The 27,547-nt window shown below is 36.8% G+C and overlaps 4 protein-coding genes across 4 annotated transcripts; 2 read left to right on the top strand and 2 right to left on the bottom strand.

Annotated features, from left to right (window-relative positions):
* Positions 1-4,587: 4,587 nt before the first annotated feature.
* Positions 4,588-7,175, bottom strand: LOC133330123 (ER membrane protein complex subunit 2-like). Its single transcript, XM_061538598.1, has 5 exons — positions 7,067-7,175; positions 6,425-6,833; positions 6,210-6,366; positions 4,928-5,023; positions 4,588-4,860 (listed from the first exon to the last, which is right to left on the bottom strand). The coding sequence occupies exons 1-5, from the start codon at positions 7,098-7,100 to the stop codon at positions 4,675-4,677; spliced, it is 882 nt and encodes a 293-aa protein (XP_061394582.1). The 5' UTR covers positions 7,101-7,175; the 3' UTR covers positions 4,588-4,674.
* Positions 7,176-10,771: 3,596 nt separating this feature from the next.
* LOC133330121 (DNA replication licensing factor Mcm3) lies at positions 10,772-13,358 on the top strand. The gene is made up of 2 exons (XM_061538596.1): positions 10,772-11,137; positions 11,206-13,358. The coding sequence occupies exons 1-2, from the start codon at positions 10,794-10,796 to the stop codon at positions 13,340-13,342; spliced, it is 2,481 nt and encodes an 826-aa protein (XP_061394580.1). The 5' UTR covers positions 10,772-10,793; the 3' UTR covers positions 13,343-13,358.
* Positions 13,359-16,972: 3,614 nt separating this feature from the next.
* On the top strand, positions 16,973-19,626 carry LOC133330126 (collagen alpha-1(VIII) chain-like). Its single transcript, XM_061538600.1, has 3 exons — positions 16,973-17,003; positions 17,084-17,609; positions 19,614-19,626. Exons 1-3 carry the CDS (start codon positions 16,973-16,975, stop codon positions 19,624-19,626), a joined length of 570 nt encoding a protein of 189 aa, XP_061394584.1.
* A 597-nt stretch (positions 19,627-20,223) lies between these two features.
* LOC133330125 (peroxidase-like) lies at positions 20,224-26,740 on the bottom strand. Its single transcript, XM_061538599.1, has 9 exons — positions 26,700-26,740; positions 26,461-26,640; positions 22,285-22,847; positions 21,370-22,075; positions 21,138-21,303; positions 20,806-20,979; positions 20,536-20,734; positions 20,358-20,463; positions 20,224-20,299 (listed from the first exon to the last, which is right to left on the bottom strand). Exons 1-9 carry the CDS (start codon positions 26,738-26,740, stop codon positions 20,224-20,226), a joined length of 2,211 nt encoding a protein of 736 aa, XP_061394583.1.
* Between the last annotated feature and the right edge of the window lie 807 nt (positions 26,741-27,547).

Below are 27,547 nucleotides of genomic sequence, written 5' to 3'. Positions count from 1 at the left end.
CAATAATAAAATAAGTTCGAAATATTTGAAATATAATTTGCAACTGAACAAATTTATATCTTATTAAAATCAGGCGAGGACAACTCTGTGTTTACGAACTGGAAAGTATCCGAGAACTGCTCCTTCTCGGACCATAGAATCATACTTTTTCAGATTCCTACCACCAGAGGAAAACAGAAACCATACAAAGTCTACGTATCAAGAGAATAAGGAGACCTCCGGTTACGCATTGTCTGAGTTCTTTAGCATCGAAGGAGCCTTCAACAATGTGAAGCTGGAAGCTATCCATTCTGCTTTCCATAGTTCAGGTATCCCCTCCCAACTAACGGATTAGATTGAATGCTGGAAAGCATTCTATCCAAAGGTTGATGTAGTCTTGCTAGCAGGTTGATAATTTCTGCCGACTATTTCTGATATCATGCAGGGTGCCCTTTTAACTCTGTCCAACTGGGAAAACGCCAACGGTCTTGGCGAAGTCAGAAATGGTTCCGATTGCCATCTTTGGGTGGAGTCAGTCGTACAGTCCTCGACCACAAACTGATGTGGAAATGGAATGTTGAGGAACGCCCTAAGGAAGCTCTAGTCCAGCAAGAACTCTATAGCTAAAAGTTGGGGACTAAAAAGAGATCATACAATGGCTATATGTAACGATTGTACTCCCCATTCTAACATATGGTTGCCTTGTATGGTGGCAAGGGGTCAACAAGAAGATACAGCTGGCTAAAATGAGTACCGTACAGCGATCGGCGTCGATCTTGACTACCGGAGCGCTAAGAAGCATGTCACAGGCAGCCTTGAATGCAATCTTAAATCACCAACCATCTTAAATCTGATTAAATTTTCGGGCCTGGAAGTCGCTGAATTTTGGCCACGCTATTTTCCTTAAGAAGACCCCAGTTTGTGACTTTTTAGAGAGGAGTACTCACATTAGTGATTACATTCCTTCTCATAACATCAAAGTAGAGTTTTCTAGTAGGGAATCCTGGGCAAGTGGCTCCCTGCCTCTGACCGGTTTATCGATATTTACAGTCGAGTAGAAGATGGAGGAAGGTACTGGTGCAAGCGTTTACTGCAAGGAATAAGCTATTCACAACTCATATAAACTTAACGATCTTTGCAGCGTTTTTCAGGCAGAAATCCATGAAATCACAAAAGCGGCGGAAATAGTTAAAACACTTACTGCCAACAACACAGGATCGGTGACTATATATGTCGATAGTCAGGCGGCCCTTAAGGCACTCATGTCGTGCATTATTATCTCAAAATCGGTTCGTGATTGCAAGGATGCTCTTCATGATATACGACTGATATTGGATTCCAGGACATAGCAACATATAAGGGATTGAGATAGCCGACGAGCCTGATCGATGTTGTTCGCAATCGTCCAATCTACCGATTGACAGATCTGTACAATATCCTATTGGCTACTTTATTGGTAAAATCCGTATGAGCTACTGCGAAGTAGTCAGCAACATGTGATCAACCTAAACTGGATGCAGGATTCCAAAATTCTCTCGTCATCGCTGTTGTCTCATAGTAAGAGGGACATTAAAATTTTTGTTGGGAACATAACAGAGTGGATTATTGCCGTATATGTGAGGATGATAAGGAGCTAGAAACAATTGAACATATAATCTGTAGGTGTCCATCGCCAAGTGCCAGAAGGCATAGACTGTTCGGCAAATATGAAATTGATAATCTAGCATTCTTCTCCGGAATAGACCCCGAACCGATCCTAATCTTTGTTAAGATTTTGTCATGGCTAAAGTGACTACTTTTCTTCACTCTCTAAACTTCCACAATCTTTCCTATTTTTCACTTTCCTCTACTCCTTTCTTTTCAAGTATCAAGGATGATCACAATGGACAAATGTCTCTGAGTTCATCCCATAACCTAACCTATGCATTTTTTCAATTCCAAAAAGTCATGCTGTTACATACAGCAACATGTCGATAATAGCAAGCAGAATATCGTTATTTCAAAACCATATCCTTCCTCCTAATTAAGACAGATAATCTAAATACACTACTATTACTATACTATTTCATAATTATGCTTATCAAAATACGATGGGAGCTTCCCTAAGATCTATATATATTTTACGTAGTATATGGATTTTCAATTGTGCTCCTAGTTTATATTATTTTTATTATCCTTTTTAGGGAAGTTCACTATAGAGTTTAATAAATATTCATTAAAATGAATACAATAAAATTTATTATTAAATACATGTTTTCCTCTCGACAGTTTCAATGAATATTTATAGCAGATATATATGGGAAATTACAAAATTCTTTTAAAATTCCATTAAAAAAAATTGATTTTTTTGCGAGCACATTCATGATTTTTGGTACATAGGTTAAGAAAAATATGCTGATTCGAAATCTGTTCGCACAAAAGTTATAGCGGTTTTAAATCTTGTATTTCAAATATAAATTAAATGAATTTCTATTTGTTGTAATTCGCGAATTTCTGGATAAATGGTTAAACACATTTGTTTTCTTTGCATACTGGTCAAATCACATTGAAATATTGTTTAATAGTCGCGAAAAACAAATAGAAGCATGAAGATATCTGAAAATAAAATAAATTATTTTTTTTTTTAATAAAGACAAAACGTTTATTTGAATTTTCGATTTTTTAGTATTTTTAAGGGAATACGGTTTTGCCTTAATCTTCTAAAATATACGACGCTTTCTTCTGAAAATTCTTTCAGATGACTGTTAAATATCGGTAGATTCATCGAATAACAATTTCGACGTTAAAAATGACTAAATATATTGCACTTACAATACATAAAAATGGTCAATATTGGAAAGCATGCAATTCGCGTATTCGTGGAAATCAGTTGTTGCGCATGCGGTTTTCGTAAATCTGAAGCAATCTCTTCCAATAATTATGAATTTTTCGGTGTTTCCTTTAGCGGCCATAGTGTGCCGCTCGATGCACTTTACTATGCAAAAACCGGAAAAATGGCTAAAAATGACGCACGTGCATAAGATTTTTATGCGCATCAGATTTCAGTAATCAAATGAAAATACACAAAAGTACATCTATTTTAAAAGAATTGGTTAAGAACCGCGGATGTGCCACCACAATCAATTTTGAATAAAATAGCCATATTATTCGCGTATCGATGTATTTTTGATCTATTTTTACACAGATTCGCGAATATGATAATACAAGTATGTATGTATGTATGTAAAATCAATTCGAAGAAAAACGCGATTATATTCGCGAATTAGTCAAAATAATTTTTTGCAGTTTTTCCTACTATCAAGGTACCCATATCCGCCGTTTTATTGGGCGGAATTGAACATGAACAAAAATAGGTTTTTTATAAAAATTTTCGCACCGAATTTTCGTCTTTGGAATGCAATTGCAAAGAAGCTACGGTGAGCACATTCATGAGATATACCCCAAACGAAGCAAAACCACAAGTTATACAATCTTATAATCAGTTTATTCCATTATCTGGATGCGCGTCTTTATTATAAGAAAAATTCAAAAAACATCGAAAATCCGGCTTCAAAATGTCAGCATCCGTTTTGGGTGGATGCAGTGATTATATCAAAAAAGCTTGCATTAGAACCATATTGTCCATGGGGTATTCTGCAACTTATTCACTGATCATATGTGCGTGCGTTGTGCAGTTTAGCCACAAATCAGGAAGGAACATAAAAAACTCCTTGGCTTCAACACATTTTCACCCATTTTTTTACATTACCACCATCACAGATTCCTTCAAACTTATTATTTATTACCAATATTTTAAGATTTTGACAAGAACACTTCATTTTATAAAAATGTATTTAAATTATATGCAATATGTTTATATTTCGCGAGTTATAAGCTTACTCAGATTTAAAAGATTTTTGTATTTTCCCATATATTTAAAAGTAAAGTTCACACCATTGATATTCAAGGTAAATATTACTTTCCGATTTGCACAATGTTGCAAATAAAAACAACAATTTCTGGATTTAAATAATAAAATTATTTTTTTTATTTATTTGTTGTTGTCATTTTCATATCATAATATACGAAATACAAGCTGTCTAATACAAATAATAATAATTGTAATCATCATTATCCATAAACACAATGACCCATAAATGGTCAATTTTTTTTTCTTTCTTATCTCTGGTAGATTTTTTTCCATAAGGAAAAAATGCAATAATATAAACCAAAGTTTAAGAAAGTAAACAAAACCCAGCCATACCTTGTTGCACTTGAAGAAAACAAAATAAATGTTTTTTTCAAAGGAGGAAAAATAAAATTTAACTACTGAACCAATAATATATATAATATGAATTAAATATTGCTAATTATTTTGTAACAATTTGACCGTAAACATGTTTGTTTGTTGTTCTTCACGTATGTATTTGTTGTTTGTTTAAATGTATTTATTTTTATTTATTTATTATTTTTTTTTTTTTTGTTATATAGGTTTTAACGTTTTGGGGTGATTTGTAGTCATTGTCGTCTTCTAAATTATCCTATAGACATGTACGCGCACGTAGTTTGTGTTGTGTGAATGTGTGAAATGTTTATATGTCAAAGAACGCCGAAACTGACTACTGTTGTTGTTAACGTTATGTGGGGGGTGATAGACATTCATTGACATAGAAGGCTTTTATAAATAAATGCTCTTGGGGTTTGTCATCGTTCTGGTCAATAGGATTTAATTTCCAAATGGCCAAACGCACTTTCCAGCGATGCAATTAGTTTATCGTTATTTTCTATTTTTGACACAGATGATGTTAATTTATTGGCCTGATCCAAAGCCCATTGGGCCATCTTATAAGCTTCTTTGCGTTTCGAACCCAAAGCTCTTGAATTTGCTATGCTACTGCAACACTGTAAATAAATTGTAAAGAAATTGTTATATTAATTATATTAGGGGCATTTTCGGTTGGGTTCTTACCAAATAAATACCATAAAGAGCTCTCAAATTGTTGGGATTAAGCTTCAATGCCTGTGAATAATATGTTCTGGCTATATCAATATTTTCAGCACCACCCTAGAAGTAAATAAATATAAATAATTTTGAATATTGTTTTGTTTGCATTGGAAACGCAGGACATGTATCACAGAGAGGAAAGATTGTCCTCGTCGATTTTTTACATATGTAACGTCGAAAGTGTAAATTTGTATAGATAATTTAAATATATTATAAGATCCCTAGTTCTGCAGTAGTAACTAGTGGAATTCTAGTTGGACTATTGGAAATGGAAAATCCTCTCGGTCTTTTACTGCAAAATAGAAGACCTGTAGCAGAATAAACTACCTCGATAACATTTAGTTGTTTTTTGTAATTAAAAAAATTTGAAAGACCTTATTTTTGATGGCGGGCATGATAACTCCTCACTGGAACATCGGAATCCAAAAATTCCAACGGTATTAGAAAGAGTACATGTCTGGCTCTCGTATGAACTAACAAAATCCAAAATTAACAAAATGGTGGACCTTTGAAAAAATATTTTTGGAAAATCGCCGATTTTTTACCAAAACCCAAGTTAAAAAATAAGGAAGATCTTCACCGATTGGCTTTATCCTAGTTCATACGATAACTATACACTCACAGAGAAACGTGTAAAAATTTGAAATCGATGGGGTTATTAGTTTTTGAGTTATCGTGCCCGCTATTCGCTAAAAAATGTTTAGAGAAAAACGCGTTTAGAGTTTGAGAAGCCCTTTAGTCGTCACTTGATGCTGACACAATAAATCTGCTATATCAATTAGTGTAGATTCGGCTATATTTTTTGACCCCGAGAATGGGGGGGTCCCCTTAAAGAAATTCTGTCAGATACTTTTAAGTATTCCATGTAAAATAAAAATGTTCTAGGTCTTATGTAGAAAATATAAGACCTTATTCTTCAGTTGAATATATAAGAATAGGAAATATATGACTTGTAGGTTTCATATAGAAAATAGAAGTCTTCCATGTTCCCTGTAGAAAATAGACGAATTCAATGGGAAGACAGGTATTCTATAAAATATTTGTTAACGTATTTTACAGAAAATAAAATTTGCACTTATTATTAATAAACAATATATAAATCTGTAAATCTGATAAATCTGTTCAAATTACAAAATGATCATTTTAGAGGGTTATATGCATTACCGGTCTGATATTTTAAGTCGTTTTATCTTATCAGCTACACATTAACCTTTATTATTTAATTATATTATTCAATTCTACTCACCATAGTATAACGAATTTCAGCTAGCCTTTGATGTATCAAATGACTGTGTGGATTGTGTAAAAGAACTTCTTCCATACAAAAGGCAGCTTTGGCGTAATCACCTTCGGCCATGTATAAATTGCAAAGTTCATGCCAAGCTTCCTGATCGGACATAAATCTAAAAAAACAAAATGGATTAATAAAAATTCTTATTTACATGGCTTATTTGCACTAACTTCTTCAGATACTCGTTAAGTTCCTTAATGGCATCTGTGCGACGACCTTTGGCTTTCAATATGGCAATTTTACGTTTTCGTGGAGCAGCATTAGTTTCATCTTTGGCAATTATAGCATCTAAGACTTCAATAGCTTCACTATATCGTTCCATGGCTTCCAAACGCATTGCCTTAAATTTCATTACACGCATACTGCCGGGAAATTCTTGGCTCAATTCTTTAATACATCTGCCGGCAATGTCAAAACGTGACGTATCGAGGGCAGCCACAATAACTTGTTCCAAAATCAAGTGTCTTTCGTTGCCAGTTTTTGATACTTTGTCCTCTAGTATAGCTTCCCATAGCTGGATAACATCATCGCTGCGTCGTTCATTATCTTCCCTCCATTTACGGAAGTGGTCGCGCACATCTGCAATAGATCAAATACAAGTAGGTCATGTGTAATATAACAACAACAAATAAAAACATATTTAATATCCATCCGGCCAACAATTAATTTATATTTTATGTGTGGTACAATGACGGTGCATCGTTACAAGTGTTCTTTCAATCATTCATTCATACGGGGGGCATAAGGGTGCAAAATATGGATGGAGGTGTTTTTTTTTTCCTGTTGGCCAGTTATATTGTTTATTCACTTACCTCTCCAGCTCATTTCCTCGTAGTTTAAAGCCATTTTATTATATAGAATCTACTTAGTTGCAAAGTTTCATTAATTTTCGGAATGAAATGTGAATTTTTTTCGACAAAAACCTCAAAAACATCCAGCGGAGAAACACGACAGAAAAAAGATTTTTTTATCAAAGTTGACATTCGATTAATCGAAATATCGCTCCGGATTTGAACTAGTTCAAAGGCACCATTCAGAAGAAGGAAGGATCGGAACTAGAACCATCAGTTTAGTTCATCTCGTTTCACTGTTCTTAAAAATGCAAATCATATGCTTGCTGTGTTAAATCACGACGAATCGGAAATAAATCATCTCATATCCTGATTAAGCCTTTGTCACACGAGCCAAATTTTACATATGTGATTACTGTACAAGTCGAGTGGTATCTGTTAAACGATTGGTATGTTCCCGTACAGTAAGAATCTACTAGATTTTACTATTTTTTTCGATATCATAAAGGAAAAAAGTGTTATCGTAGTAAAAATTAGTATATTTTTGCAATACGGGAACAGACCAGATGTGACAACACATATGTAATTTTTTCGTTTAGGGACCGCCCTATTTCTGTGTGTATTTTCATATGTTAACCAAATAAATCAATTGTTGATTTTTTGGCAAATAAGGACATGAGTTTTAAATTTTCGCATAGAGTAATAATCTTAACAAACCTAAATTACAGTACGTTCACATTGTACTGAATTTGGTTAACCCAATGGGTTTATATTTTTAATTCCATTGAAAATATGTCAAATAAATCCTTATAAAGTAGATTAACCCGGTATAAAGTTCTAATGTATTTGACGTTTTGTAATAAAAAATGGGGCAGGTAGACCCATTTTTGGTCCTTCTGGAAAAATGTTCTGCTCTTAAACTTTTGAGCATCGATCAACAAAAGCGAATCCAATAGTACGTTTACATTTAACCGGATTTCGTTAACCCAGTGGGTTTCAATTGCCAATTCCTTTGCATATATGCCAAATAAATCCTCATAAAGAAAGGCAAAAGGTTCTAATGTACATGCCGTTCAATATCGATGAAAAATTTAATTCAAATTAATTTTTATGTTCTTTGGTACAAAAAATCAAAAATAATTTAGAGAGTTCAATTCGTACATTTCGAATACGAAACGATATAAATAATTTGAACTGTATACACAAATTGGTACTGTACACATTTTGCCTCAACTATATATTGATTATATATATGTGTATTTGTCCATGTTCAGGTTTTAACATATGTAATCCAAAAATATATATTTAATAGATACGTATTCATTATAATCTCAAATACATTTTGTTGTCTGTGGGCAACATTGGGCCACAAAGCCCCTTAACCATCTTTTGGAAAACCGTATACTTAGATATATACTGTACACTCTAAATTAATATATAAAATGTGGGCATCGGTAATCCAGATTGGTTATATTCTATATTGTTATTAAAAGTATCCGGATTTCTTCTTTGATATGGTTAAATCATTCGCTAAAGAAATCACAATATTCAGCAAATACTAAAACCATTTCAAATTCCTGAAGCTGAAATCACAACCAACAAATGTGTAACAACAAAAATGTATTTGGCATCATTGGCAAACCTGGTTTATCTAAGATAAGTTTAGATAAATGTGAATTCACCACCAGGGGATGGATAAAGATAATTTATTAACATTACATGTGTACTGTACGTTTTTTATATTTGGTGGAAAAATTTAAATTGTTTTTCAGAAAAATTGGAAATGATGAATGAAAAGTATAAAATTGATTAGTTTTTATACATGTAGGGGGAAGTAAATTTAGTTTCCTACTTATAACAACGATAAACAAAAAAAAAAAAATACTCATGTTTTTTGATATGTGACATATGAGTTGAGAAAATATAAAAATGTATTAAAAATAACAACATTTTTAGAAAAAAAGGAAAACATGAATGAAAAGTAAATAGCTATGGGTTCAGGAGAAATAGAATATTTTTTTCTATTTAAATTCATAGGTAATATATACAAATAAGTATATATTTCGGTGTAAAAGAAGAAACAACAAGTTTGAAAAAGAAAATTCTGTTGACATGAATTAAGAATAGTGTTGTATGAACGGGTTAATTCATGTAGGTAATTCTGAGAGCGAACTACATTGTTCGAGTGCTCGCATGGTATAATAATAAAAGGTAACAGCAAGTGTTGTTGTACAAAAAACGATACAACAACCACATGGAAATTTGTTGTTGTAAGTTCTACTAGTGTCAACTCATTTGACAGAAAAATGTAAACAAACAAACAAATTATCATCAAATTATTTTTATTTTGAAAATAGCATATTTTCGAATCCTCAAAATAAAAATTAAAAAACATGAATGAAAATCTATCAAATTTATATTTCTATCGCTTCCACATCTTTCCATATATATGTGTAACACATATGACAATGCTTGGAATAGCGAGTAATTCCTTCAAGAAAGATTTGCTTCCTCAAACTTTCCTAGCAGGCAGATTGAGTAAATTGAATACGGGAGCACATTAATAAAGAACAATTTCAAATTGTATGCGTTCCCAATTTTCCTGTTGGGTGATTTTTAAAAACATAATTTGTCAAATTCATATTGACACTAGTATTACGTTGGAATCAAATCAGCTGGGATTTGCTGTTACCTTTTATAATTGTACCATGGAGTGCTCGTCAGAACATGGTATTATTCCTTTTATGTAAACATATTTTATTATTGAATAAAATCACATTTACGGGAACTTTTCTCACTACAGTTCCGTTCCAGAACTTGCAAGAATCTAAAATTTTTACAAGTTTTGCAACCTTTTACTCGAAACCCATTCCTTATCCCACAAAACTAGTAAAACTTTCAAACAAATTTAAGAGAACACAAAACAAAATGGCGTTCTCTTTGTAAACTTTTTACTCGAGAAATTTGACAGAGTAAAAATGTTATCTATGAATGCCAACTTCTGATTGGCTCTTGTGATGATTTTGAAGTATTGTCATCTAATTTTGACATTTTATTAGTTTTTCGTTTCAAAACATTTCCTATTATTTTACTAGATTAACTATTAAGAAAGTATTGGAACATACAAGTTTGGGACCATTCTCCTTTATTATTTTACATTAAAATAAAATGTCATGCCAGAAGCCCTCATATGTATTCTCCCATTTATTCCATTTTTATTTTTTGGTATAATATATTTATTTTGTAAAAAATGCATGTGTGTATATGCAAAGAAGTGTAAATAAACGAAATTCAGGATTTGTTTATGTAAATGCACTGTAAAACTCCTTGTACATTAGAACTTTTTTACTGGGTTAACCTTCTTTATGAGGATTTATTTGACATATATGCAAAGGAAATGACAATTGAAACCCACTGGGTTAACGAAATCTGGTTAAATGTAAACGTACTATAAAGGCACATTAATACTGCCAATGCCATCTGCCATACTTCATTGCATAAGTTGCACCTTATGTTGTCACCACAAGCTGTTTGACATTTGGACGCATTGCTATTTCCCGCCAAACTTACATTTCTATTGTTTGCATTTGTACGACGCGAATTTAATTGTGTTGTACTGCAAATATTGCAAAATTGCATATTATTTCAAAAACGCTTGACGCGTTCAGATCACCGGAACTGGTTTCACCGTTTGTTTATTTTCTCAGTTGTTTTGTGTTTTGTTATAAAATTGTTATTGTTGTGTTAAATGGCCGAAACCGAGCAGTATATCAAAGATATCCAGCGTGAGTACGTTGATTTCTTAGACGATGAAGAGGATCAAGGCATATATTCGGGTCATGTGAAGGACATGATTGCAGAAAAGAGCAAACGTTTAATTGTCAACATAAACGATTTGAAGCGTAAAAATCCTCAACGAGCTCTTGGTCTGCTGAGCAATGCATCGGATGAGCAATTGGCGTTTGGGCGGGCTCTCAAAGAATATGTTTCCACCGTGGATCCCAGCTATGCCAAAGAAATCGAGGAGTTCTTTGTTGGCTTCGAAGGTTGTTTTGGTAATCGTCATGTAACACCACGTTCATTGACATCAATGTAAGTTGGATTTTTGTTCACTACAGCCCATGAAGATCTTATAACAATTATTTCTTTTTTATTTTCAGCTTTTTGGGCAACATGGTGTGCGTTGAGGGTATTGTTACCAAAGTGTCACTTATACATCCAAAAGTTGTACGCTCCGTCCATTATTGTCCTGCTACACGTAAAGTAATGGAAAGAAAATACACTGATTTGACATCCTTTGAGGCCATGCCTTCCAGTGCTGTTTATCCCACAAAAGACGAAGATGGAAATTTATTGGAAACTGAATTCGGCTTGTCTGTCTACAAAGATCATCAGAGTTTAACCATACAAGAAATGCCCGAGAAGGCTCCTGCTGGTCAGTTACCACGTTCGGTGGACATTATTTGCGATGACGATCTGGTTGATCGCTGCAAACCCGGTGATCGTGTTCAAATCGTAGGAAGCTATCGCTGTCTTCCTGGTAAACAAGGCGGTTACACTTCGGGTATATTTCGTACTATTTTGTTGGCCAACAACATATCTTTGCTGAGTAAAGAAAGCAATTTGGATATTAGCCGTGAGGACATTATTCTATGTAAGAAACTTGCCAAAAACAATGACATCTATGAGTTGCTATCGAAAAGTTTGGCACCTTCTATTCATGGCCATACCTACGTCAAACAGGCAATTTTGTGTCTGTTATTAGGTGGTGTGGAGAAGTTGTTGCCAAATGGTACACGTTTGCGTGGTGACATCAACGTCCTGTTAATTGGTGATCCTAGTGTTGCCAAATCGCAATTGCTGCGTTATGTTCTGAATACTGCACCTCGTGCCATTCCCACCACTGGTCGAGGTTCCAGTGGTGTTGGTCTGACTGCCGCTGTTACAACTGATCAAGAGACAGGAGAACGTCGTTTGGAGGCCGGTGCTATGGTACTGGCAGATCGTGGTGTTGTATGTATCGACGAATTTGATAAAATGAGTGATATAGATCGTACAGCGATCCACGAAGTTATGGAACAGGGTCGAGTTACAATTTCCAAGGCTGGTATACATGCTTCATTGAATGCTCGTTGTTCAGTTTTGGCTGCTGCCAATCCTGTCTATGGTCGCTATGATCAATACAAAACACCAATGGAAAATATTGGTTTGCAAGACTCATTGTTGTCACGTTTCGATTTATTGTTCGTTATGCTGGATGTTATCGACAGTGATATTGATCAGATGATATCTGATCATGTTGTTCGTATGCATCGTTACCGCAATCCCAAGGAAGCTGATGGCGAACCATTATCCATGGGCAGTTCATATGCCGACTCCCTGTCGTTCAGTACCAACTCAACTGAGAAAAAGGAAACAGAAGTCTATGAGAAGTATGATGCTTTATTGCATGGCAAATCTCGCAAACGCCACGAGAAAATTCTATCTGTCGAATTTATGAGAAAGTACATACACATTGCCAAGTGTATGAAGCCAAAGTTGAGCGAACAAGCTTGTGAAGCCATCTCAAATGAATATTCCCGTTTGCGGTCTCAAGAAAGTGTGCAAAATGATGTTGCCCGTACACAACCCGTGACAGCTCGTACCTTGGAAACTCTCATCCGTTTGTCAACGGCTCATGCTAGAGCTCGTATGTCCAAGACAGTTACTGCCGATGATGCCCAAGCTGCCATAGAATTGGTGCAGTTTGCATATTTCAAAAAGGTTTTGGAAAAAGAAAAAGGCAGCAAACGTAGACGTGATGGTGCTTCGTCGGATGAAGAAGCTACTAATAACGATAATGGAACTGAGAAATCACCCTCACGTCGCAGCAAACGTACACGCGTGGAAACAACCCAAGATTCGGCGGCCGCTGATAGCGATGATGAAATCGAAACACCCCAACCTGATGCTGGTGATTTAACACGTCGTGATACAAGACGTTCTATTGGTTCAAGAAAACCTGCCTCAAATGGTACGACCCAATCCGAGTCGATGACTTCGTCAGGCGATACATCGAGTGCAGCAGCATCCACTCCAGCATCAATTACAGATGCCCGTCTGGGCGTTTTCAAGAACAGTCTTCAACGTCTGTTCCGCGAAGCACGCGAACAAAGTTTGTCATTGGCGCGCATTACCTCGGCCATTAATGAAAATAACGTTGAACAATTCACAGATGGTGAAATTGAAGCTGCTGTAAATCGTATGACAGAAGACAATCAAATTATGGTTGCCGATGGCATTGTTTTCCTTATCTAGACTAAGTTTAAAACATTAACAAAAAATATTTCATTTGTATATGCAAACAAACAAACCCCGAATATTATCAAAATTTTCCATACAAATTGCATTTTTTACATTACCATTATAAACTATGTTACTTTTGAAATATCCTTTTCGTTTATTCGTTTTTAATAAAGGATTTTTTTACTTTACACTTTTTTACCTTTTTACTACAATATACAAAGTAATTACTATTTTGTGAGAAACTATATTTGCAAAGAGAAAAATTTTGGTGATTACGTTTATATAAGTATTGGTTAAAAACAGTTTATATATATTTTATATAATACGATGGAATTCGTGTGATTCACGAACAGGCAGTAGGACAATACCGTACTATTGGGCACGAACTAAATGCACGATACATAATACATGTTGCAGCTACTCAACTGCCAAGCTAATGACCTGGCTCCAAATCGCCCAATGGATAACGATTCCTTTTCTTTTATGTGAGTTGCCACAACAACAACTCTGTGAAATATAACAGCAACCTAAAACTTATATAAAAAAACTATATAGGATGAACACAATGACTTAAACTGACTTCTTAGTGGGAATTGCTCTCTCAATTCTCACTATTTAGATGTGATTTTTCCAATTTATCATATTTTGTATAAGCTCCAACTTGTATGTCCCGCCTGGTACATCTTTTGGAATGTTCCTCTGCCTTTTTTCATTTTATACCTAATTTAAGAGAATGATCATCAAAAGGAAATATCTCTTCTACGTGTGGCTTGAACGTGATAAAACCACCGCGAAGCAAATTTTATTTGGTCATAACGTACAGTCGTATGCTCAACGTGCATCTACATTTATTGTAAATCTAGAAATAAAGTTATGCTACTTTTTTAATGGAAAACATCTGTCATATTAAAAAAATGACTTAGGTAATGAAAAGTATGTAATAGATGTTGATGCCAATGAACTAAATGTGTATTTTCGGCTATTCCAAAACATTGATGGTGGACGTTTTCAAGCTTTCTCTGCTATTGTAGTTACTCTTTATAAATCCAGAGCAGTGGAATCAGATGGTCTCGCTTTAAAATTTATAAAGATTAGGTTAGACCTTTTGTTGAATTTCTCATCAAACATATCGTGGACACGATCTTAATGACATCCATGCATCCATCATTGTGGAAAATATGCTAGATTGTACCAATTTGTAAACATGATGCTACCGAATCTTACAAACCCTTTTCAATGATGCCGATTTTCTCCAAAATGCTTGAATACCTTATGAAATCACAAATTCACAAATTTTTTACAACTTCCCTACTTATTGCTCTAATGGATCATATTCGCAGTATTGTCAGTCATTGTGGATGCTGTGTTATGTTGTCGCTAGATATGGAAAAAGCTTTTGAGAGAATTGAATTGCATTAACATTTTTAAATTTTCTAAATCGGCTTGTCATCTAATGAACTCATTATTACAAATATATTTCAATATCTTGTCTGCAATGAACATTTTTCTGACTTTTTGTCAGTTTTTAGTGTATGTCAAGGGTCGGTAAAACTAAGGCAATGAAATTGGGATAAAAAAATTTGCGAACAATTATTAATCAAAATTTGATCACATTGATATTGAATTTGTTGAAAATATAAAATGTCTGGGTTTAACTATTGACAGGCACCTTTATTTTGAAGATCATATATACTATCTGATATCAAATATTAATTTGTTCTCAGAAATCTATATAATGTGGAATTAAAATTGCCACTTAGTATTAAATGGAATATTGGGAATAAATTCAGGCACCATCGAGACTTTTATGAAGAAAATACGTCTTGTTTTTAATAGAGTGATAAGGTACATATATGCTTTGAATATCGCACAACATGTTACAACTTATGTAATACAATTTTTGGGTTGCAATTTTCGTCAATTTATAAATCTAATGTATTTCTATAAGATTATTAAATCACAGTGTCTACAAATCCTTGTATTTTTTTTTTAATTTTCCTAGGTCTACAAGAAATCTCCAACTTATTTTCCCACAATTAACTCCAATATTGGAACGTTAATATTACACTAGGGTTGCTAGGGTATATTATATAATATATAATAAATATAATTCATTCCCACTTATTTTGCGAATCCAATCTAACCTAATACGCATATCGAAATAATCTTCTACAATATGTGCACTCGCTTGAATAATGGTTATAATTAAACCGTTTTATATTTTTCTCGGGGTGTAGCCATATATTAAATAAATTCAATTTTGTTTTGATTAATAGTTTTCGGAGTTATCATCATACATTTTAATTTGTTAATTTTGAGTAGTTGAATTTCCTTACTTAATATTTACTTCAATTTTTTTGTAAGTTAACTCAGAGTAGTTCCAATTCCAATGCTTTAGTTATATCTATTACATTTAATGAATGATTTTGGGGCTTCAACTCATGTTACATGAATGGAAATACTATTGTTTAAAATGCAAAAAAAATAAAAAAAATGAAAAATAAATTACAAACATATGCAATCATGTTTAAGTTTATTTTCTAGTATACTGACCACATAAGGCCTCTTAACTTTGAAATGAATAAATTTATAACATGAATAATAAATTTTCGTAATGAGGTTTTATCCCCGCATATTAACTATTAACAAAAGACATAGTTAAAAAGTGTTAAAAATCATTGAATTACCTTAAATCAGATGTAGAATTATAAAGGGCCTATATCAAAACTTGGATCTATATAAATTATATTCAAAAGGATTTAACCTATTGAGCATATGTGCAAATTTTCCATTGTCTAAAAATATTCGTTTTAATGTTATTAATTCTTCCCCGCTAGATATTAATTTCATGTTGACACCGCTATGACACCAATTACAAGATTGACATACTGATTCAGGAAAATATTCTTCATAGAGGCAATTCATTTGAATGAATGATAATTCTGAAATTTTTGCAATTTATGCAGCTCATTTGGGCCAATAATGTTCTTTAATATTATCATTGAATGGTTTTTGTGGTTTAAAGATAGTTGTCTCGATTTACTGAAATTCGACTTTCGATATATGACAAACTAACCGTTAAATGAATATACCCACCATTTAAAGTGGAGAGTACAAAAGATAATATTAAAATTCATATCGGCATTAATTATGTTAAGTATCACAATATTTTAATGTGTTACAACCCGTTGAATTATAAAAAGTATTTCATACTTGACTTGTAAATGTAAATGATGTAAATTTCATCAATAGAATCCATTAAATTTCTCTAAACAACGTCACCACCTCTGAATGGGGCATTTACATAGCCGTTATATTAATGCTCAAATTTTACACCAAATAAACATTTATGCGATTAGCTCACTTAAAGTAGACTAAAGTGTTATTTCAAACAGTAATCGTATGCAAATAAGTTCTAAATTTAATAATAAATCCATGTGAACAATAGAAGATGTGTTCTATTGAATATCAATATTTTTTTCAATAGGCAAAACAATAGCCATAGAATGGGAATCCATAAACGATGAAAATAAAACTTATACCGTAACTATCAATCTCTGGCGAATAAACATAGATTGGCACAAATACCTCTTGACATAAATACCAATGACTGACAGAGTTTCGTGTTAGAAAGTCACAAAGATGAGAACGCTTCACATATTACTCTTAACAGGTTAGTGGTTTTATTTATTTCCGAAATATGTATACACATCAAATTAATTGGTTATTTGGTTATTTTCTGTCACATTCCAGTTGTTACATTACAATTATGTCTTTGCGAACCGAATCGGGGAGTAAGCATACGGCCAGTGCGGATTGGACCAAAGTCAGTAATCTTACAAACTGTAGAAAATGAAGAAGATCCTTATTACCCACCACCACCACCACACCATGGCTATTATCCATCATGTAAATGTCCACCAGGCCCACCTGGACCGCCAGGACCACCCGGTCTTCCGGGTAGGCCCGGAGCACCAGGTTTTCCTGGACCTAAAGGTGATGATGGTCGTCCAGGTATGCCAGGACCACCAGGAAAAGATGGCGTAGATGGTCGACCAGGAGAGAGAGGACCACCAGGTCCACCAGGTCATCCAGGGTTGCCAGGTTTACCAGGACCACAGGGACCTCCTGGCGGTCATCACCACTCTCCTTCATATCCGTATCCATATCCACCTTATCCCGGTTATCCAGGATATCCAGGATATCCATACCCACCACCATATTATCCACCTCCCACAACACCAGCACCAGAAGAAGGTGGTGAAGAGGAAGGGGAAGTGTATAAAAAATAAAAAAGTGATATTAAATTATATAAGTGTTTTAGTTTGATGGTATAATCGCGGATTTTTTGGTTGAAAGGGGGTTTTGTTTTGTCTGTGGGAAATTATTAGTCGTCAAAAAGAATTGGAATCAGGTGTTTCATTGAGTGCATCCAGGGAACTTCGATTTATTTGAATTATTTTTTTTTTTCAAAAATTCTTGTACTTAATATCATACCCTGCGAGGAAATCTCAGCCAGTATGGTTGTCAAAGAACGTGGCATCCTTGAGGAAGGATGCTAGGAAATCATATAATAAAGTTGGTAGGACGAAACTTAGTCAAGATTGTGACGTTTACTGACAACAATTTAATAGGTACAACAGTGAAATCAAGAAGACTAAACGTGAGCCTTGGGTTTGTTATAGCGAGTCAATCGAAGGAGTAAACGAAGCGGACAGATTTCGCAGAGTAATATCTAAAGATCCTCTGGATCTTCCATCATCAACCCATTTCCCTTGTTATGGACCATAACGACGAAGTGCGGTGTGCACATCGGCATACGGTTTAAACCAAGGAAGAGGAGAGTTGATTGAGAACACTATAATCTACCCAGAGCTGGTAGCTTTAAACCCTACAAATCAACAATATGAAGCTGGAGGCTATCCATTCTGATCCCGATGGTCCAGGTATCCCTTCCCTCCTAACGGATTGGATTGATACAATCCTGGAAAGCAGAAATATCAATTCATCCATTGGAGAGAGTTCCGTAAAGAAATCTGTCAACAGAGGCACACCACAGGGAGAGGAATATTATCAACTATGGCTGGTGATAATTGAGATACTGCTGAAATTTGGCCACCTTAGGATAAAGGTGTAGCCTATGTCGATGATGTAGTCTTGCTAGTCGGTGGAAAATGTCTGCCGACTATATCTGATATCATGAAAGGTGCCCTTTTATCTCTGGGCACACGCCAATGGTCTTGGTATAAACCCCACGAAGACAGAAATTATACTCTTCACTAGGAAACGTAATATCCCAAATTTCCGATTGGGTGGAGTCGCCTTAGCCCTTAAAAGCAAAATAACTTTTGTACAATCCTCGACAGCATACTAACGGGGAAAAGTAATGTTGAGGAACACACTAAGCAATGTTTAATAGCACTCTACTCCTGCAAGAACTCTATAGGTAAGAGTTGGGGACTAAGACCAGAGATCATACACTGGCTGTATGTGACGATCGTACTCCCCATTCTTGTATGGTGGCAAGCATACACTGCTGGCTAAAATGAGTGTTGTACAGCGTTGTCGGCGATGTGCTAAGAAGCACACCGCAGGCAGCCTTGAAAGCAATCTTGAATCTCCACTGGATTTTCTGGTTAAATTCTAGGCACATATTGCCTTGAGGCTCCTAGTATCCTCCACACAACGCCACTTTGTGACTTTTTAGAGAGGAGTACTCACATCAGTGACTATTCTCCCCCGTATAACGACTTTAACGGCATTAGAGTAGAGTTTCCAAGTAGGGAAACCTGGGCAAGTGGATCCTTACCTCTGGCCGTTATGTCGATATTTACAGACGGGTCGAAGATGGAGGAAGTTGCAGGCGTTTACTGAAAGGAACTAACCATTTACATAAACATAACGAAATACTGGTAATCACGAAAGCGGCTGAGAAAGTCAACAACATAGGACCGGCAACTATATATGTCGATAGTCAGGCGGTCCTTAAGGCACTCAAGTCGTGTTTGAGTTAAACAAAATTGGTTCGTGACCGCAAGAGTGCTCTTCATAGTATACAGATAGTAAAATTATGTTGGTTTTCAGGACGTAGATAGCCGATGAGCTTGCTCGAGGGGGTCGCAGTCGTCCAATCTACTGGTGGAGGAATCTGTACAACCTCCTATTGGCTACTTTATTGTCAAAATTCGTATGAACTACTGCAAGGTAGTCGGCAACAGATGGCGAACCTGGATGCAGGTTCTGTTTCCCCTTTTCCCACTTTTCTTTTCTCCTTTCTTTCCAGTTATCCAGGATGAACACAATGGACAAATGTCTCTGAGTGAACGGCTGCTAATGACAGCCATACATCCTAACCTAAATATCATAGCATGGTTACAACCCCCGTTATTAAAAGGCTCTATCGAGGTCCGACAATTAGAACTTTTAAACGATTTTATTTAGTTAATTGTTTACATCGGGGATAGATTATCATGTCATGTTTTGGTCAAGTTGCATTGTCCGTCGTCAGGCCGCCCACTTTGTAGTGTTATCTGTATTTTTTTACACTGTGGCGTGTGAAGCTGCTTTCAGAAACATTTAGACCATCACTGAATGTTAGCCTGATGAACTTATCAACACAGCTAGAGTTTGCTTCAACTCCTATGCTATCAAGAAGAAGGATGAACTGTAACGTGTCGTCTAATCCAACCGATAAATGCTTCTTGCTTAACTATTATATACAAAATGTTGCCGTATATATGCTTACAGTTAGGTAAATGATAGATTTTAATAATAAAACATTTAAAAATTTAAAAAAAAACGTATAAGAGTTTACGTATAATAAAAAAATTATAAAAAGGAAGATTTTATCAAAATTATTTTGGCGACTTCTAACAACAATTATATTTTCAAATCTAATAATAGGATCGTTGGTCTTTCCACAAATTGAGATTTAATTGTGGCAGAGAACTGCATGGTATCAAATTATTACTGAAAATAGAAAAATAATTAAAATTCAGTTTCTTGTCAACTCACATCTAAGACTTACTCTTCATTGGGAAATAGGAATACATTCGGTTGCACACATCTTAAAGTTTCAGTATTTGCACACAAAATAGCTGCCAAATTAACTTTACGGATTTCGGCTAATTGTTCTGAAAATTTATGAAATGATGAATTATTATAATTTGTTGGGAAAGTAATTGGATTAAAATATTCTTCTTTACCTTTTGTGAATCCCGTATTTACATCGTGATGCTCGAAAAAGAAACGATCTGCCTTGCGTGCCGTCAAAAATTGCCTACCCATTATACATTGGAATGTTGGGCCAAATATTGCTTCCGAATGATGTTGTTCCAATGAACCGCCAACATTTAATTCAACATCATCGGGTGTTTTATAGAATTTTTGCAATAACGATATTTTCTGAAATGTGAGAATGAATTGGTTTAAAAATTTAGAGATTCGGGTACAAATGGAGATTCTTCTTGACTTACCTCTTCACCGATTTCATTGGCAAATCCGGACCAATCATGTGCTCTTGGTAATCCACACCATTCGCGATAGTCATTATAGCTGGCTAAACCAAAATCACGACCACGTTGTATATCGATAGATTTTAGATCGGTACCGAATTCATCGAACAGTTTTCTATCGAAGTAATGTTTTATCTGGAATAAAAATATATAGAATGTAACCAGGAATTGTCTTTGTCCTTGATTGTCTTTGACTATATAGATAGGTCTCAGGAATGTGGTTTGAGTACTTTTATGTTTGGATTTCAAATACTGACGTATTGCATATGTATGTTCACATTTACCACACTTACCTCCTTGTCCAAATTAGCATCGGCTCTCTTCTGCAATTGCGTTATTAATCCTCTAACCAAATCATCAAAATTTCGACCTGCCTGTAAAAGTTGAACAACTCCTGGACGTTTAAAGTAATCACTTAAACGCAAAGTTTTATTATGAGCACGATCAGACGTAACCAATCTGAAATAATTTACCAAAGAATATTCAAAAATAAAATTTGCCGATAATAAATTCATTTTTACTTACGAAAACCATCCAGGAATTTGATTATGTGCATAACGAAAAGCTCCCGCTGAATTTTCAGCATATGCAACAGGATTCCACGAGGGATCATAATCATTGACATGCTGATAGGGGTCAACATTATAAATCAAACCATTCGAATAACTGTAAACGGGACCCAACAGCCAAGGCAACCAATCATAATAGGTTATTTTCTGATACTGGGCTATATTGATTTTTCTTGCTTCCTGAAACAATTTCTCATCCGAATAATGCGGATTCAATTGACCCAATATATTTGCAATACGATTATGTTCGCGAACAAATATTGTTTGCATAACCGCTATTGTTGGGGTTAATTGATTGCGCACATCGGGTGTACTATAACATTGACCCATACTTGCGGGACATTCTCCATTTGTGGTTCCGGTTAAGGGTAAATAATGTTGTTTCTTGTTAACGATTGTCTTTAAATAACCGCCAAAATACTGACGAATTTTTATATTTTGTTCATAAGAATTACCATATACGGATGATAGATCAAGGAATGGTGTAGCTTTGGAAAGTTTTTCAATATATCCAAAATTACTTTGGGGGCAGGTTACATCGGCATCACTTAAACTGCGTGCAAAATTTAAACAGGTTTTACCCGATGTAAGGGCGATGGGTCCATGTGCTTTTAATGGTATCGAATAACAATATTTGCTATTGGGATTTTTACAGCAATCGACTAGGGGTGGGAGGGGGAAAACGTCATATAAATAATTATTAATGGGACGAAAAAATAACGCAAATTAAATTGATGTTTTTTTTAATAAAAAGGTGGTTGGTGGACATTCCCAATAAAAAAATCGATCGGCACTTGCTATGCCATCTTTAATCGTTATCTTTAAACTATTATAAAAATAATATTCAACACACATCTTGAAATCTACTCACCCGATTCACCTTCCATCATTTCGCTCATATCATGTGCAACGACTTGACCCCATTGCATTGTCAGCATAGATCGTGTATTGTCCATAACAGTATCATCACCATGCAATGACAGTGATAGCTCACGTGGATTTGGCAATGGTGCTCCCGATCGAGATTTACTCGGAGCATATTTACCATCACCATATCGGGGTTTTAAAATACGACCATATCTAGAATTGGCCATACCATAGCCAGGACGTGCCAAATTATTACATGAACCATCAAAATTGCGATAATACAAGGCACTGGAGTCATTGACACATGACAGCGGTGGAACTGCACATTCCAATTTGTTGTTAACCTCTAACAAACTATTCAGATCACTATCTTCATTCACAGTTACATCATAACCATGTGTATTTCCACTTAAAACACCTTTTGCAAATGACAAACTTTCCTCGGGTACAGGCTTTGCCGAATTCCAAACATTATTGGAATATGGATTAAATTTCGGTGGCAATTCATTATAATTACCAACGTCATTTGACAAGAGGGATGAATAAAATTGCTGATCCGAATATGGGCTATAAATAAAAAATTTATATATTATTATTTTACCGGCAATTTGTTATTGTTTTGCACTTGCCATTTATATTGAAAACTTTGTCTTAAGAATATTGCAATTAAAAAAGAAAAGATTAGCCACTGCATGATTCCGCGTCTGGTTGCAATCTCTAGTGAGTCAATGGGAAACCCACGCACTTATTTTTATACAATTCATTATTACTTCATCTGAGTTTGAGCCGTAGATATTTAAGTGCAGACGGAAATTGAGAATTTATCACGTTTTAAATCGTTGCGGAACAATGATGGATGTAAATTGATGAAAATTTGTATTCTTATCTAGTTGTTGTAGGTAGGTAGGTTTGGGGATGTGCAGTCACATGTGTGACTGCAACACTCTGAGACCGGTTAGGTCCGTTGTGATCATCCACAAGAAAAGATACAGTGAAGAGAAGAGACCAAGAAGACAGATCTGTAGGGAAGAGAAGAGTAGTAAATTAAAGGGGGTGGAGAAAGATTGAAGGTCGATGGTCCTATGAGTCAGACAGAAAAAGGCATTACGTGCCAAGGTTATGTGCTCCTAACCATTTTATGTTTCTAATTATGCTGTAGATTAGAGCAGGTTCGGTTGATGAGAAGAAACTGAGAGACGGAAGAGTATGAGCACCCATTAGTCTGTGTCGCCTGTAAGCCAAGGCTGGGCAGTGACACAGGAGATGCTCAATTGTCTCCGTCTCCTCCTCGTCAACACAGAGTCTGCAGTAATCAGTTGCATCAAGATCCCATTTACTAGTAAGGGCCCTGATGTTGCAGTGACCAGTGATAATTCCCGTCATCACTCTAATTTCAGCTTTGTTCAGGTTCAATAGTGAGTGCGTTCTTTTAGTAGACAGAGTCGGCCAGATTGATCTTGACACGTTGCACCTAGGTTCGTTGTGCCAAAGTTCGCGGGCTGTTTCGTCAAAGAATGCCTCAAAGTTTCTATAGAAAAGACATATGGGTGGTTTAAGTGAGTCATCAGTTTCTAGATCGGTGGATTGAGATCCTCGTCTAGCTAGTTCGTCCGCTCTTTCATTACCCAAGATGTCACAATGTCCTGGTACCCAACACAACCGATAGCTATGGTTAAGTTCTTCCAGAGCTGTTCTACACTTGAGGACGGCTTCGGATTTGATGTAGCAAGATTTGATGGCTTTAAGAGCCGCTTGACTATCCACAAAGATAGTCACCGGTTCAACGACCTCAGCATCCAGGTTTTTTATCAATTCCGCTGCCTTCCAGATCGCGAAGATTTCAGCTTGGAAAACACTACAATTACTATCCAGCTTGTAGGTCAACTCAAGGCCTAGCCTTTCACAGTAGACGCCTGCCCCAGTACCTTCTTCCATCTTGGATCCGTCTGTATAGAAGGCCAGACCGTCCAGAGGAGGGTTACTTCTTTTCCAGTCGTCTCTACTAGGGATAACGACGTCTACATCGTCGAATCTAAGGATTAGTGATATATAGTCGCTTAGTTTAGCACGTTGGTCCAATGCTATACCTGGTTCGTTTAGAACACTACTATGTCCAAAGGTACAGTTCCGCCAGAGTTTTTGTTCGTGTAGCCTTAAGGCGCTACGCGCAGCCTGACACTTAATGCTGAGGCCCAGGGGCTTGAAGTACAGCATTGCGTTCAGAGCTGCTTGTGGCGTACTCCTTCTGGCTCCTGTAACTAAAATTGCGGCAGCTCTTTGTACCTTGTCTAGTTTACTAGATGTCGACTTGAGGCTCAGACAATTCCACCAAACAAGAGAGCCATAGGACAAGATGGGCTTCACCACAGTGTTATACAACCAGTGTATAGTCGATGGTTTAAGCCCCCAGCTTTTCCCAATAGAGTTCTTGCATGCATAGAGTGCAATCATTCCTCTCTTCGCCCGCTCCTCAACGTTCCTTTTCCATCGTAGTTGACAGTCCAGGATTGTGCCGAGGTACTTTGCTTCGGGAGATAGGTGAAGTTGCACCCCATCCAATGTTGGTGGAACAAAGACACCGAGCTTACGCTTCCTAGTAAACATTACCAGTTCCGTCTTCGTTGGATTTACACCAAGACCATTTGCCTTGGCCCAGCGTGACAGCGTCAGTAAGGCCCTTTGCATAAGCTCAGAGATTGTAGACGGAAATTTTCCGGAAATCAATATCACAACGTCGTCCGCGTAAGCTACAACTTTGATACATTCCCCGTCCAATTCCCTCAAAATGATATTAATTACCAGTAGCCATAGTAACGGTGAAAGCACCCCTCCTTGAGGCGTGCCTCTAGTTACTGTTTTCCTGATTCTTGTGTCCCCCACACTTGAATTTATAATTCTGCTGTTAAGCATTTTATTTATCCAATATGTCAGAGTATCAGGAATGCCGACTTCCCTGAGTGAGTGGTTTATGGATTCAAGTTTAACGTTGTTGAAGGCTCCCTCTATATCTAAGAAGGCGGCCAGCGTAAGTTGTGAGTTGCTGAGAGAAGTGGTGTCAATACGACTCCTTATCTCCAGGTCGATCAGTCTTTCGAGAGTCTTGAGGAGAAAGGATGATAGGCTAATGGGTCTATAGTCTTTTGGTGCAGAGTGGCTTGGTTTCCCTGCTTTGGGAATATAAGTGACCTTTACCTCGTTCCATAGATCCGGAACACACGAGAGTGTCAGACACGCAGTGTAAATCTTCTCAAGGATCAGATAAATACTTGGCGAGGCATATTGAAGCATCGCCGGAAGAATACCATCCGGTCCTGGCGATTTATACGGCTTAAATGTGTTGACCGCCCATCGTATCTTATTTCTGTTAACCACCCTGCTAATGAGATCCAGATCCGGGGTGGCAAAAGGCCGAGTGTCATCATGATCACCGTCGATGGTACCCATGTCTTTGCAACCCGGGAAATGAGTCTCGGCTAGGAGATTAAGAGTCTCAGAACCTGAGTCCGTCCACGCTCCATCTTGCTTCTTAATACTACCGATGGACTTCGGGTCCTTGGATAGTAGTTTTCGAAACCTAGCAGCGTCGTTGACCCCTTCTATCGACTCACAGAAATTTACCCATGACTTTTTCTTCGCGCGTTTTATCTCACTCTTGTATTTATTGAAACTAACTCTGTAGGAGTTCCAATCAGTGTCGAGTTTAGACTTATGCGCCCTGTTATACAGTCGTCTGGTCGTTTTCCTGAGCTCACCAAGTTCCTTGTTCCACCACACTGGCCGAGATTTCTTCCCAGGATGTGTGAGCGGACAGGATTCCTTATGGCAACATAAGAGAACGTCCGTTAGATTTTTCACGGCCCCGTTGAGTTCCACAGCTGTTCCTAAGTTTGTGTTAAGAGTCAGCTGGGAGTTCGTTAGCCCCGTGAATTTCTCCCAGTTTGTTCTCCTTGGATTCCGATAAGGCTGTTGTCTATCTCCGTCAAAAGAGTATTCGAAGAGAATCTTTAAATGATCCGAGAAGGAACATTCATCAGATACCCTCCAGTTCCTGATGACGGAGTCGTCTAGATTTGAGAGGGTTAAGTCAATGACCTCCTCTATACCCCTAACTTTAAAAGTCGTATCACTACCCCTATTACATATACGTAAATCATAGGATAAAATGAAATCAAAAACGGACTCATCTCGTATGTTTGCGTCGCATCCTAAGATAACATTGCAGGTGCTCGTCATTTCATCGAGCATCTTCCGTACACATGTGCCTGGTGGGTCCCTCTCCTCAAAGGGCATATAGACTGAGGAGAGCAGGGTGGCCTTCCCCGTCTTGTGCTCCAGCCTCACAGTGCACATGTCACCATTGCTGTAATTAGACAGAAAGATTAAATTTAAGCTCTTCCTACCTACTATGCATGTTCTCACCTTGTCCCCCGTGGACGTGGCGAAGATATCAAAGTTGGCATTCCTTAGTCCAGAAACCATATTTTTATAAATATATGGCTCCTGAACTAAGGCAATGTCCACTTCCGAGTTCGTGAGGGACAGGAGTAGTTCGGCGGCTGCGGCCTTGCAATGATGTAGATTGATCTGCATTATGCGCAGCATTTGCCGCTTCCCCACTCCTACTGAGTTTCGGTGGATGTGTTCAGTCGAAACCGAACCCATCCTGAACCGAAGTTCAGTTTCCCCTCACGCTCCCTGAGATACTTCTCCCCTGGTGGGTCAACCGCCACTCTCGCCACCATACCACCATCCTCGTTACAGGGAGTTAGATTGACCACAATCCAACTCGATGTAGTGAGGCTGGGGTTTTGTAGCGCCAGCATCTTCAGCAAGAGCTCCTTATCCACAGAAGGTGGGGGAACCCAGGCCGAAAGGATCCGTCTTGTCGGGATTTCTGCTAGGGAGACCGCTGCAAGGTTAGCTCCTTCCCAGAGCGCGCCAAAGCCATTAACGGTTTCCACAAGGAAATCCTTGGATTTTTTGTTTAAACAGTTAATGACTTTGGCGCCCTTCTGCATGAAGGCACTACCAAACTGTCGGTCCCCTTGGTCCGTCCCGCAGACGATAGCCGACCGAAGGGCTCCTTCAAACAGCAACCAATGACTCTCACTGATTCTACCCTGAGGATCAGCTTTGTCTATGATTGCCACAAGAAGGTCTTCATCGGTGGCTACCTTAGTTGGTCTTTCATACGGCTTACGTTGTTGACTACGAGCCTTGGAGGTCGCCTTTCCAGAGGAGGTTGAAGCCTTCTCCGTACTCGGTCG

This window comes from Musca vetustissima, unplaced genomic scaffold (genome assembly GCF_032173495.1).
Source record: "Musca vetustissima isolate MV318-11 ecotype Yass unplaced genomic scaffold, APGP_CSIRO_Mvet_v1 utg91372, whole genome shotgun sequence".
NCBI lineage: Eukaryota > Metazoa > Arthropoda > Insecta > Diptera > Muscidae > Musca > Musca vetustissima.
Note: the sequence above shows the minus strand (reverse complement) of the source record. Positions and strands in the feature narration are given on the sequence as shown.

Excerpts from the sequence above, each read along its gene's own strand:
- LOC133330123 (XM_061538598.1), bottom strand. The coding sequence starts at position 7,100 with ATGGCTTTAAACTACGAGGAAATGAGCTGGAGAG. Across the intron at positions 6,834-7,066 it reads CGAGGAAATGAGCTGGAGAG|ATGTGCGCGACCACTTCCGT; the intron begins GTAAGTGAATAA and ends GATCTATTGCAG. Across the intron at positions 6,367-6,424 it reads CTTAACGAGTATCTGAAGAA|ATTTATGTCCGATCAGGAAG; the intron begins GTTAGTGCAAAT and ends TTGTTTTTTTAG.
- LOC133330125 (XM_061538599.1), bottom strand. The coding sequence starts at position 26,740 with ATGCCAACTTTGATATCTTCGCCACGTCCACGGGGGACAAG. Across the intron at positions 20,980-21,137 it reads ATGCTAATTTGGACAAGGAG|ATAAAACATTACTTCGATAG; the intron begins GTAAGTGTGGTA and ends TTTTTATTCCAG. Across the intron at positions 20,735-20,805 it reads CCAATGAAATCGGTGAAGAG|AAAATATCGTTATTGCAAAA; the intron begins GTAAGTCAAGAA and ends CTCACATTTCAG.
- LOC133330126 (XM_061538600.1), top strand. The coding sequence starts at position 16,973 with ATGAGAACGCTTCACATATTACTCTTAACAG. Across the intron at positions 17,004-17,083 it reads TCACATATTACTCTTAACAG|TTGTTACATTACAATTATGT; the intron begins GTTAGTGGTTTT and ends GTCACATTCCAG.
- LOC133330121 (XM_061538596.1), top strand. The coding sequence starts at position 10,794 with ATGGCCGAAACCGAGCAGTATATCAAAGATATCCAGCGTGAGTACGTT. Across the intron at positions 11,138-11,205 it reads CCACGTTCATTGACATCAAT|CTTTTTGGGCAACATGGTGT; the intron begins GTAAGTTGGATT and ends TTTTATTTTCAG.